Genomic DNA, 12574 nt, shown 5'->3' with positions numbered 1-12574 from the left:
TCTCATTCCCAAAAGAGGGATTTTGTTCTTCAGAGCTGCAGTCTGATAATCAGGAGCAGTCTGCAGCTGCAGACACGTCAGAGTCTGCTCCTCACTGCAGGCATGTTTCAGCACGAGTTGGCCGTCAGATTTTTAACTTTCTTTAGGTTTAATCCGCTGCAGCCTCATTTAGGAGAGCACACAGACGGCACCATGCTTTCTCTGTGGTCTAAATGTGAATTAGTGAGACAGAGGAAGCCTGGACTCGAGCATGTTTGAGCTGTGGCAGTCTGTTTTAAACAGGATCAGGGACAAAGTCACTGACATCAATCAAGTTTATGTTTAGCCCAATTCTTAGAAAAACTACATAAATTATATATTTTTATAATAAGAACCAGAAACAGTTATTGACCACCAGATATGACACCTGAAATGTTTGGTCTAAGTAGAGGATCACTTTAACCTGATCTGGTTCACTCATCCATCTGGTAAACCTCTCATAGACAGCGTTTGGGAAAGGGCGGAGGAATGAGTGTGATTGGATGAACGTTCTGTCTGTCACATCTTTACGGGCCAATCAGAGCAACAAAAACAGCATCCACGCTAACCTCTTGCTCCATAATAACGCCGGCCTCTTGTTGCTGCTTGTTTACCTAACGACTCCGCCACGCCTGAAAGTACCGCCCCTCATCACTGATTGGTCCTGTCACTTTCTAACCGGCCCAAACGGCTCAGACGGGAGCTTTGAGAGATGGACTCACCAGTGAGAAACACAGAAACGGGCGAATCCGTCTGCTCATATCAGGAATAATCTGGTATCGTGCATCCTGACTTTAAAAAAGGAGGAGGGGTGGAGTCTCTCCTCATCCTCGTATTCTGGAGTTTACAGGCTGTGCATTTACAGAGCCTCCATGTACAGAAATGTCTCCACTGTTTTTGTGAAATGTAAACCATGTTTGGAGTTTTCCTGCAGCGTTTTAATCCAGGATGTCTAAGACGTCTGTTTTTGTTGCTGTGGTCTGACCTTTACTAGAATCATATCAGAGATTATAATCCTGGACCTGAGAAAACCAGTCCTGTTCTGCAGGAAAAAATCCCACATATGTAAAGATGATCTCTGGGCCAGCTTTCCCAGCCCTATCCTGGTCTGACATGAAACCAGTTTAGGTCGAACATAAAAAGGTCCCTGTGACAGAGTTATTTATAGATGTTGTTAAAGCAGATTCTGTCAGGAAGGCCTTCATGTCTGCTGCTGCTACCCTTACAAAGTTAAGGATTCATGATTTAACTTTTAAATGAGACTATAATGGAATAAAATCTGCTAAATAATCATCAGAATTTAGCATTTTTCTCCAGTACTTATCTATTTTGGATACAGGTGTGAATGAGCACAAATTTAATGTAACTAAGATGAAAACGAGCAGGGTTAAAGTGCCACAGCTATATTTAGATAAAAAGGTGGAAGAATCAACACGAGGGAAGTATCTCATGTAAAGATGACGAGGATTATTAGAAGAGTTTTCATCCACCTCTCCATGCTCTCTGGTCCGACCGTTCGGCGTGTCCTCAGGAAGGAAGTAGAGTCTGGCGCTGGCCAACAGGTGGCGCTGCGTCTGGTCCTCCCACAACAAAGTCACCTGCAGAAGAAGAGAACACGTTAATGTTGTGTCTGGAGTCCAAACAGACGATTGTCTTCATGAGCACATTCAGGGAAGCCTTTAGGTTCTTTATTTCTTCAGGATGCCATCACCAAACCACAGAGCTCAGAGTCTGCAGGAACGTTCAGCTGTCAAAGAAAGATTCAGTTTTCTGCTGAATAAAGTTGGAAAAGTGAGTCAAGTTTCCCACAATCCTCTGTGTCATCTACATATTAGGGTTTCACTTGCTTCAGAACGGGAGCGTGGCGGCCATGTTTCAGCAGCACCATGGCGTGGTTGTCATTTTGGCCTGCATGTTAAGAAGTCAGACAGGACGATCCTGAACAGAGCGCTGCGTTTAAAGACCCGTAAAGTCAGATCCTAAATGTGTCTGAACTCTCTAGAAATGTGGGAATCTGGTTGCTGTAAACATGTGAAAACTCTGAGATCGGGGCGGGGCCAATGTGTGAGTGCTTTCCTCCAATCAGATTGTAGCCTTTCTTAAATCTGAGAAGATCATATTTCTCCTGGGTGGGCGTGGCTTCAGCTCATTCTCAGACACGCCCACACCATCCTGGAGCAGATTTTACTGCCTCATTTTTCATGATTTTGAAATTTAATTTTATAAACTTAGAGATGTTTTATCTGACTGAAATCTGATGTAGGGGTTCATAACACAGAGAGCTCTCAAACAGCAACCCTAAATACAGATTTATGTTTGTCTTTACAGGGCCTTAAGTCCTTCAGTCCTGCTGAAATGTCCAGGATTGAATGTGAAAACAGCTCCTGTTTTATCTCTGAGCTCCAGGGTCAACTGGAACTTTTAGCTTGGAGGACTTTAAAACCAGGATTCAGGATCTTTGTTTTAAGAGGGTATGCGTGTGACCTGCAGCTGAATGTTCCTGATTTATTGATTATTGTCATGTCTGCTTGCTACTGTGTTCTTTCTACTGTCTTGGCCTGGGCTCTGTTGTTTAAAGGACTTAAGTATCTTAATAATGATAACAACAGTTAAATGAAGGTTAAACACAAAAAGGACCTGATATGAACACTGCTGACATATTTAATGATTAAAGAGCCAAAGAGACTCTGTGAAAGCCTCTACCTTTAACCCTCGCTCCCGTGTAATCTTTAGCTCCATCTGTCCTTGTTTGTCCAGAAAACGGACGAGCAGAAAGGTGTTAATAAAACAATCATTTTTCAACATTTTTTTAACTTTCACTGCTTCAGATCTCTTCAACAACTTCAATCCTGACCACTAAAAAAAAAAAAATTAAAAATTTAAAGTTACACCCTTTTTATGCCAGTTATTGTCCACTATGCCTCTGACTGTGATTCAGTGAGATGTCCATGCTAAACAGATGAGTCCATCCGTGCATAAAACACGCCAGTGTTACCCTCCTTTTCTCAGCCTCCTCTACCAAATCAAATGAGAGTGAATGCATTTGTTCCTGTTAGGTTTATTTTATGTACAGGCATAAAAAATCAGAGGAAATATGCAGGATATGAATCACAAACACGTATTTCCACCTCTAACCAAAATGTGACCACAGATATGCCAATTATGCACAGACATTAATGTACTGCATGTTTGAGATATGACATATTCTCTCCTATTGATGAAAGGACCCGTGCATCCTCATGCATGTCCATCCACTTGCTATGAAGTGAGGGCAAAGTTGAAATTGTCCAAATGTCCCCCTTTCTTAGTCTCAGACTGCAGAACTCAGAGGTAACATTTTTGACTGTAAACACTCCACTTATGGCCTGTCCATCTGTAAACATAGACGCAGACTCACACCCGAGCACACACGTAGGAGCACACACACTTTTCCTTACACATGTAGCCCACTCTCAGACATCCATATCTAGTGGCACCAATCGTTTCATTTAAGTCTGATGGTGTCTAGCGGGTGAAATAGCGCTTCAAACACTCTGAGTGCATGGAAGGTAAACAATATCTGCGCTGCTGAAAGTGTAAAATGTTGCGCTGGCGCTGGATCACTGTGGAATGGAGAAATTTAGATCCCTGGTGATCGACTAACTGCAATAAAACAGTTGTTATAAGTTGTTTAGGTGCCATAGACACACAGTCAAAAAAAACCTGTTTGTAATGGAAGTCTATGTGTCTGATTTCAGACAAACAAGGATGGATGGAGCTATTTGGTGTCAGTATAGTGATATGGTCGACACCTTTTTTTTTTTTTTTTTTTTAAATATGAAGAAAAATAAAAACTGGCCAAATTTGATACCTCAATCTATAAAAATGTGACTATCAACTTAAAAAATGATGATACAAATGATAAATGTCCTCAAAATGGACATGGTAGGATCCGAGGGTTCATGTCCAAGGATCATTTTCAGAGCTGTCTGGTGAGTTTCTGTCTACATGAATATCTGTAACCTCGAACTAAACGTCCCACAGAGATGACAGGCAGATATGTAATGCTACAGTTACCGAGTCTACAGAAGAGCTACTGTAGCTGCGCTGTAGCTGTACTGTAGCTCTACTGTAGTTCTGTTGTAGCTGTACTGTAGCTCTACTGTAGTTCTGCTGTAGCTGTACTGTAGCTCTACTGTAGATGTGCTGTAGCTCTACCGTAGCTGTACTGTAGCTCTACTGTAGTTCTGCTGTAGCTGTACTGTAGCTCTACTGTAGATGTGCTGTAGCTCTACCGTAGCTGTACTGTAGCTCTACTGTAGTTCTGCTGTAGCTGTACTGTAGCTCTACTGTAGTTCTGCTGTAGCTGTACTGTAGCTCTACTGTAGTTCTGCTGTAGCTGTACTGTAGCTCTACTGTAGCTCTACTGTAGCTGTACTGTAGCAGGGTGTTCATTCTAGAAGCTATTTTAAATTCATTCTTACTCTTCGGAATAAAATGCATTTTAACTTCAGTAATGTTAGTCTGGTTCTAGCAGGGTTGGAAAGTAACTAATTACATTAAATCAAATGACTGTAGTGGAGTAGTTTTTGGGTACATGTTATAATCAGTCATTTTACTTCTACTTCAGGTAACTACAGAGTTAAAACTCTTCTCTGTGTGGAGTTTACATGTTCTCCCCGTGTATGTGTGGGCTCTCTCAGGTACTCTGGCACCAAAGACATGCTTGCTAGGTTAGTTGGTGTGAATGTGAGTGTGCCTGGTTGTCTGTCTCCACATGTCAGTCCTGTGATTGGCTGGCGACCAGTCCAGGGTGAACCCCGCCTCTCACCAAATGACAGCAGGGATAGGCTCCTGCCCCCAGCGACCCTCAATAGGATTAGTGGAATAGAGGATGGATGGATGGATGCATGGATGGATGGATGCATGGATGGATGGATGGATGATGGATGGATGGATGGATGATGGATGGATGGATGGATGGATGGATGGATGATGGATGGATGGATGATGGATGGATGATGGATGGATGGATGGATGGATGGATGGATGATGGATGGATGATGGATGATGGATGGATGGATGGATGATGGATGGATGATGGATGATGGATGGATGGATGGATGGATGATGGATGGATGATGGATGGATGCATGGATGGATGATGGATGGATGCATGGATGGATGGATGGATGGATGGATGCATGGATGGATGGATGGATGGATGGATGATGGATGGATGGATGCATGGATGCATGGATGGATGGATGGATGGATGATGGATGGATGGATGGATGATGGATGGATGGATGGATGATGGATGGATGGATGGGTGGATGATGGATGGATGGATGGATGGATGATGGATGGATGGATGATGGATGGATGGATGGGTGGATGATGGATGCATGGATGGATGCATGGATGGATGGATGGATGATGGATGGATGCATGGATGGATGGATGGATGGATGATGGATGGATGATGGATGGATGATGGATGGATACAGTATCATGTCATGAAATATTGTAATATTTCAGAGAATTGAAATATTACGATCAGAAGTTCTTACATGTTTACTGACTATAACTGGACTGAAATGTTTTAAACTGTTTTATCCATGGAGGTAAATTAATGTTAAACCGCCGTATGAACAGGTGTGAGTGTTTAAGTGTGACCTGATTTGTAAAAAGCCCTGGGTAGTACAGGTGAATAGCTCATCTTGTTTTTAAAGTGCTATATAAACAAAGTTATTATTGTCTACCATGCTGATTTAGTAGAAACGTGCTCTATGTGAGCGTGGCAGAAATGTGAGAGCTGCAGAAGGAGCAGGTGATTCATGGCTGAAAAACGTGGAGACGTTTCAACATCAGGATATTTTTCTTTGGTTTTATTTCTTCATTCAGAAGATTATTGACTAAGAACACAGGCTGAATCAGCTGCCTCACCTGCAGTCACATGGTCACACCTGGGCTCCTCCTACTGCAGGTAAAAACACTCTAATGCTGGAGAAAGTTGGTTCTAGTTCATCATAGCTGCAGCTCTGTTAGAATGCATCAGACCTGGTTTAAGCTAGAACTGAATGATTTAAACGATGCACTTCTGGTCTGTAGAGCTCCAGTTTGGTCCAGGAAGTTAAAGTCCTGCTGATTTTCACTATTGTGGGCTTGATTATTCACCATAATGTCATAGCTGTCTCAGGTAGACTCACCATAAGCTGCCTGAGCAGGAGACACTGGTGTGGTTTAATCCAGCAGACATTTCTCCCAACCTTCTCTGGCTCATAGCTCTACATGAGTACAGGTGTACCTGTCTGCTCCATGCACACCTGTACTCATTCAGACCCTCTCCTACACCTTCTATGGACATGTACTTCATCCACACCCCTTCAATAATAAGAATATTCCTGCTGAGATGCCATCTCCATCCCTGTCACTAGAAAACTATCAACCTAAATACAACACAATCTCATTAACAGGTTTTCAGCTCTCGACCTAAATCCTCTAAATTTAGCTCTGCGGTGGGATGTCGACTCAATGAAACATAATGTTAGTGTTCTATAGCTCCAGCAGGAGAGCACCAAGGTGACCCAGTTTGTAGATCTAGTCTGGGTTCATTTCAATCAACAGTTAAAGGAGCAGTCCAACATTTAGATGACATGAGCCCACCTCAGCGATGCAGACGGGGTCCTGCGGTCCACAGCGGATGAAGTAGAACTCCCCGAGCCTCCACACCTGGACCGGCCCGTCGGGCTGAGCTCGGCTGCTCACCGACTTGTAGAAGGCGTAGCTGCCTCTCTGGCAGGAGGGAGCACCCAACCACTGAAACAAAGACAGCAGGAAAACCAGTGAGGAAGAGCCTCAAAGATCCTGAAGGCATCATCATGTCTGCTCGTCTAAATGTCAGATATACCACCTTTAAAAACATGACCTGTTCTTTCAGTCTTCACCAGTACCAAAAATACTAAACTTTTCATTCTCAGAGTCTGAATAAGGCTCCTTATGATAAATCCATCAGCACCTTTATTTAAAAACTGGTCTCCTCTGTGTGACAAACAGCTGAGAACCAGGGACACCCCCGCCTCACTGATGAAACCATCAGAATAAACACAGAGATGGAGATAGACTGATGTGAGCCAGGATCATATGGACTGAGAGAAGCTGCAGAGGCGTCAACAGCTCACAGTGAGACAGCGTCTTCTACTGTTTAAATGCACTAAATATTAAAATATTCAAAAGGAGATAACTATCAAATTAAACTTTAAAGGTCTGGGCATTGCAGTGTCCTCTGCTGTAGATCCTGCAGAGGCATAAACACCAGCAGCAGCTGGCAGTGAGGCCCTATTTTCTCATGAATAAGCAGCATTCACAGCTGAATACTGTAACAGATTAAACTACAGAGAGAGAGAAGATGTTAAACATTAACACCTCACACTGTAGCAGCACACAGAAATATCTGCAGCTCCTGATAGTCACCCAAAATACGCCCAGATATCAGAGAAGCTGCAGACAGAGATGCAGCTTTGAACTCCAAATATAGAGACGCCTGCACTCACAAACCACAGAAGGCCTGTGATAGGACCATCTTGAAATATAGAAAATAAAGGTTTATTTATCATCTTTATCATCTAAATATTATAAATAAAGGACCATCCTGAAATCCAGAGAATAAAGGTTTATTTATCATCTTTATCATCTAAATATTATACATAAAGGACCATCCTGAAATATAGAAAATAAAGGTTTATTTATCATCTTTATCATCTAAATATTATAAATAAAGGACCATCCTGAAATATAGAAAATAAAGGTTTATTTATCATCTTTATCATCTAAATATTATAAATAAGGGACCATCCTGAAATATGGAGAATAAAGGTTTATTTATCATCTTTATCATCTAAATATTATAAATAAGGGACCATCCTGAAATATAGAAAATAAAGGTTTATTTATCATCTTTATCATCTAAATATTATAAATAAGGGACCATCCTGAAATCCAGAGAATAAAGGTTTATTTATCATCTTTATCATCTAAATATTATAAATAAGGGACCATCCTGAAATATAGAGAATAAAGGTTTATTTATCATCTTTATCATCTAAATATTATAAATAAAGGACCATCCTGAAATCCAGAGAATAAAGGTTTATTTATCATCTTTATCATCTAAATATTATACATAAAGGACCATCCTGAAATATAGAAAATAAAGGTTTATTTATCATCTTTATCATCTAAATATTATAAATAAAGGACCATCCTGAAATATAGAAAATAAAGGTTTATTTATCATCTTTATCATCTAAATATTATAAATAAGGGACCATCCTGAAATATGGAGAATAAAGGTTTATTTATCATCTTTATCATCTAAATATTATAAATAAGGGACCATCCTGAAATCCAGAGAATAAAGGTTTATTTATCATCTTTATCATCTAAATATTATAAATAAGGGACCATCCTGAAATCTAGAGAATAAAGGTTTATTTATCATCTTTATCATCTAAATATTATAAATAAGGGACCATCCTGAAATCCAGAGAATAAAGGTTTATTTATCATCTTTATCATCTAAATATTATAAATAAGGGACCATCCTGAAATATAGAAAATAAAGGTTTATTTATCATCTTTATCATCTAAATATTATAAATAAGGGACCATCCTGAAATATAGAGAATAAAGGTTTATTTATCATCTTTATCATCTAAATATTATAAATAAGGGACCATCCTGAAATATAGAGAATAAAGGTTTATTTATCATCTTTATCATCTAAATATTATAAATAAAGGACCAGCCTGAAATATGGAGAATAAACCTCAGAGACCTTTATCATCAAAATGTTAAAGAAAATATCTCCTGGCTCTGCAGAACAGCAGTAATATGTAAATAAAGTAATATGTAAATAAAGCAGAGTACCATGTGGTTAAAATCAGTATAATTTCTGTTGTTTGAATTATCCTAATTTGGTGAATAAATAAATAACATGAAATTACTCAATATTGGGTTAAATATTGCTGCGCTATTGAGATGGGTTTTGATACTTTATTTATTTATTTTGTTAAATTTAACCCAAAACTTTAATCCCAAATCTCTTTCATGGTTTTGACAAACTCAGTGACATTTTTCAAGGTTTTTGAGAAAGCCCCACTTTTTTATTTTCTTAAACTCTCAAGAAATTTTCAAACTTCAAAGATGATTGAAGTTGTACGTATTGACCAAATTATTTAATGAATTAATTATCTGATTGTAATCTTTGCTAAAATATATATATATTTATATTTAAATTTATATTTTGTGCATTCCCCATAATTTTGGGGAAATTCTTGGGAGGATTTTTGGACGTTCTTTTAAAAAAGGCAAATAAAAAAAAAAAGACAATTTTTACATTTTTTTCAGTTTTTCTAAGAACCTCATCTGCAGAAATAAAAAAAATCTTCTTTAAACACTATGATTCTTAAACCACATTTTTGTCAACTTAACAAAAATGAAACTTTTGTCTGCGATTCTGACAATTTTTGACAAATAAATAATGCAATAATTTCAAAGAATTCTATTCAAGTCTTTTATTTCAAAAACCTTTTGCCAAAGTTTTTTTTTGGTTGTTTGTTTTTTTTACTTTAGTTGATATTTTTCAAATAGCAGCAAATTTGACCTTTTTTCCATTTTGCCCATAATTTCAGATTTTTTTTTTTAAATATTTCCAACTTTATTGTTTTCCTTTTTTTTTGCTGGTTTCCAGCGTTTGTCATTTTTTATGGAAAGATTCTGTTAAAACATTTTTTAATCGTTTTTGTCTAAGATGATGAAAAAAAAGATGGAAACTTTATGAAATAGTTGTTTTTAAAAATTCAAAGGTTTTTCTGAAAATTTTAGAGAATTTGTTTTCAAAACCTCCAAATATTTATCCTTTATTTCTTATATGCATTTTTAATACAAGTAAAAACACATTATTAATCTTCTGCAGATTTTTTTACAGTTCATTACAAAAAGGAAATGAATTCATCAGACTTCTGTTATTTTTTGGAGGGTATTTCAGCTGAAATTTTTGAATTTCTCAGCACCCTGTTTCAGAGATCTTGCATTTTGAGGAATATTTCATCAACTATGATTGGAAATGTTCTCAAAGATCTGAAGTTTTAACCAGTAATGATCTGATCTATCACAGGTAAATTTTAAACTTTCTTCTACTCCTCATGATGTCCATAAATCTTAAAACCATTCCTGTAACTGGATTAGTGGAGAAAATCTCTCGCAGATTAATAAAAGCTGAGAATAAATAATCTAGCTGTGCTGCCAACATGCCTCTGTGTACAGTAAACCTGTTATGAATGTTGAATATTTTAAATACTGCTGTGAATAAAACCTCTCATTCTGTCCCATCAGTTTCCACTTTTCCTCGCTCTGTTCCGCCCGACAACAACGACTCTTCCCTTCAGATTTTTCTTGATGAAATCTGTGCTTCCTGTCTGACATGATGAGGAGCGCTTGATTCGTCTCACCTCTCTGTGGGTGTTTACCCGGAGCGGCCATAAATCGAGCGCTCCTCCAGTGGCTTCATACATGTGAAAGCTAACACGGCGTCTTCAGCTGCTGCAGGGAGAATAAACCTGCAGATCTGATTTCACTGCTGTGTGAAGGAGTGTGAGGAGCCTCAGACACACAGGAACTAAACATACAAAACAAACGCACCTCAGACATCCAGGCAGGGTTTACTCTAGAAGGTTTCAGAGACCTCTACGGCCCCGCTCTAGCATCAATATAAGGTTTGTTTTTTTAAATGCTGGATTAGATGTGTCTGTCAGGAAACCCAGGCCGCCATTTTGGATCCTGAGCCACAGTTTCACTCAGCATACAAAAATTTTTTTTAAAAAATCACTGCAACTTAGACCGGTCCTCTTTCACAGAACAAGCACTGAAACAGAGGAGATGATCATTTCAAAATGTGAGACTATCTGTTGATGATAATCCAAAACATAATAAACAAACAAACAAACAAACAAATAAATAAATAAACAAATAAATAAATAAATAAAGCCTTTTAATGGCTAACAACATCAGAAATCCAATACCCTGCATCCAAAAGCCTACAAACATGATCCAATGTCTGAGTTTGTTAAAACCAATAACAAATAAATAATTAAATAAATCTTTGATCTGTTTTCAAACTCTTAAGACTCCTGCCTGGAAGTTAACGGACACATCACCGCTGATAAATAATGCCGCCCCATTCTCATTAATAACCAACAATCAGGAGGAATTAACGCTCTATTCTGGGACTATTTTCAGCCGCAGATTAATCCTCAGGAGGTGTCGGTAAAGTGGTGTGGCTCGTTTTATAGTTTTTGGATAACTGTGGAGCTCAGTAGTGTGGCTATGGAAGAAAAAAACATTAATTCAACGTCCTATCTAAGATAGACTGGCCCTGAGGCACTGATACGGATGCAGTTACCATTATATATAAATATATATAAAGGTAGGACTGGCCTCAGACTGCAGAACTTCAAACACACTTTAGACTTTTTAAACTAAAGAAGGAAAAGAGTTTAGCTGGCGCAGGTCTGTCAGTCCTTCAGAAATCTCCACACTTCTTTAAACGTATAACAGATAAATACAGCCAGTATACTGCCATCAACATCAGCAGTCATACCTTTAAAACCAAATCAGACAAACCTATGGCTCACATGTTACACTAAACCAGTTCAACTGCTGTGACCTTAAACACAAGTACACAATGAATGAGTAGAGAAATATTCATCAGCTAATGCAGGATTTGTGTAAGTTTGACGCTTGAAATAAAAAGTGGAAAATAAATACATAACAAATTCAAGCAATAAACAAATCTATACTTTCAGTCAGGAACACTCTCATTATACATTTCACCTTTTTTTCTTCTTTTTTTTTTCCAAAATTGATCTACAGTTTTATTTGGCTGAGAAGGCTCTGCTCTTTAGATGATTCCTGGGTGCAAAAAAGGAGCATAGGTCTGACCTAATAAAGGAGGAGGCTGGGGAGGAGGAGGTGGAGCTTTAGTCTATAAAGGAGGAGGCTGGGGAGGAGGAGGTGGAGCTTTAGTCTATAAAGGAGGAGGCTGGGGTGGAGGAGGTGGAGCTTTAGTCTATAAAGGAGGAGGCTGGGGTGGAGGAGGTGGAGCTTTAGTCTATAAAGGAGGAGGCTGGGGAGGAGGAGGTGGAGCTTTAGTCTATAAAGGAGGAGGCTGGGGTGGAGGAGGTGGAGCTTTAGTCTATAAAGGAGGAGGCTGGGGAGGAGGAGGTGGAGCTTTAGTCTATAAAGGAGGAGGCTGGGGTGGAGGAGGTGGAGCTTTAGTCTATAAAGGAGGAGGCTGGGGTGGAGGAGGTGGAGCTTTAGTCTATAAAGGAGGAGGCTGGGGTGGAGGAGGTGGAGCTTTAGTCTATAAAGGAGGAGGCTGGGGTGGAGGAGGTGGAGCTTTAGTCTATAAAGGAGGAGGCTGGGGTGGAGGAGGTGGACCTTTAGTCTATGAAGGAGGAGGCTGGGGTGGAGGAGGTGGAGCTTTAGTCTATAAAGGAGGAGGCTGGGGAGGAGG

At 39.2% G+C, this 12574-nt stretch overlaps 1 protein-coding gene across 1 annotated transcript in view; it reads right to left on the bottom strand.

Annotated features, from left to right (window-relative positions):
- zgc:77151 (uncharacterized protein LOC337153 homolog) overlaps positions 1–12574 on the bottom strand; it is a 60192-nt gene that overhangs the window by 22920 nt on the left and 24698 nt on the right. The window contains exons 2-3 of the mRNA XM_041801100.1: positions 6667–6819; positions 1509–1616 (exon numbers count right to left, since the gene is read on the bottom strand). Of these exons, the coding sequence (XP_041657034.1) occupies positions 1509–1616; positions 6667–6819 (261 nt within the window). The remainder of the gene's footprint in view (positions 1–1508; positions 1617–6666; positions 6820–12574) is intronic.

The sequence above is a fragment of the Cheilinus undulatus genome, linkage group 12 (genome assembly GCF_018320785.1).
Source record: "Cheilinus undulatus linkage group 12, ASM1832078v1, whole genome shotgun sequence".
NCBI lineage: Eukaryota > Metazoa > Chordata > Actinopteri > Labriformes > Labridae > Cheilinus > Cheilinus undulatus.
This window is presented reverse-complemented; position numbering and strand designations above follow the sequence as displayed.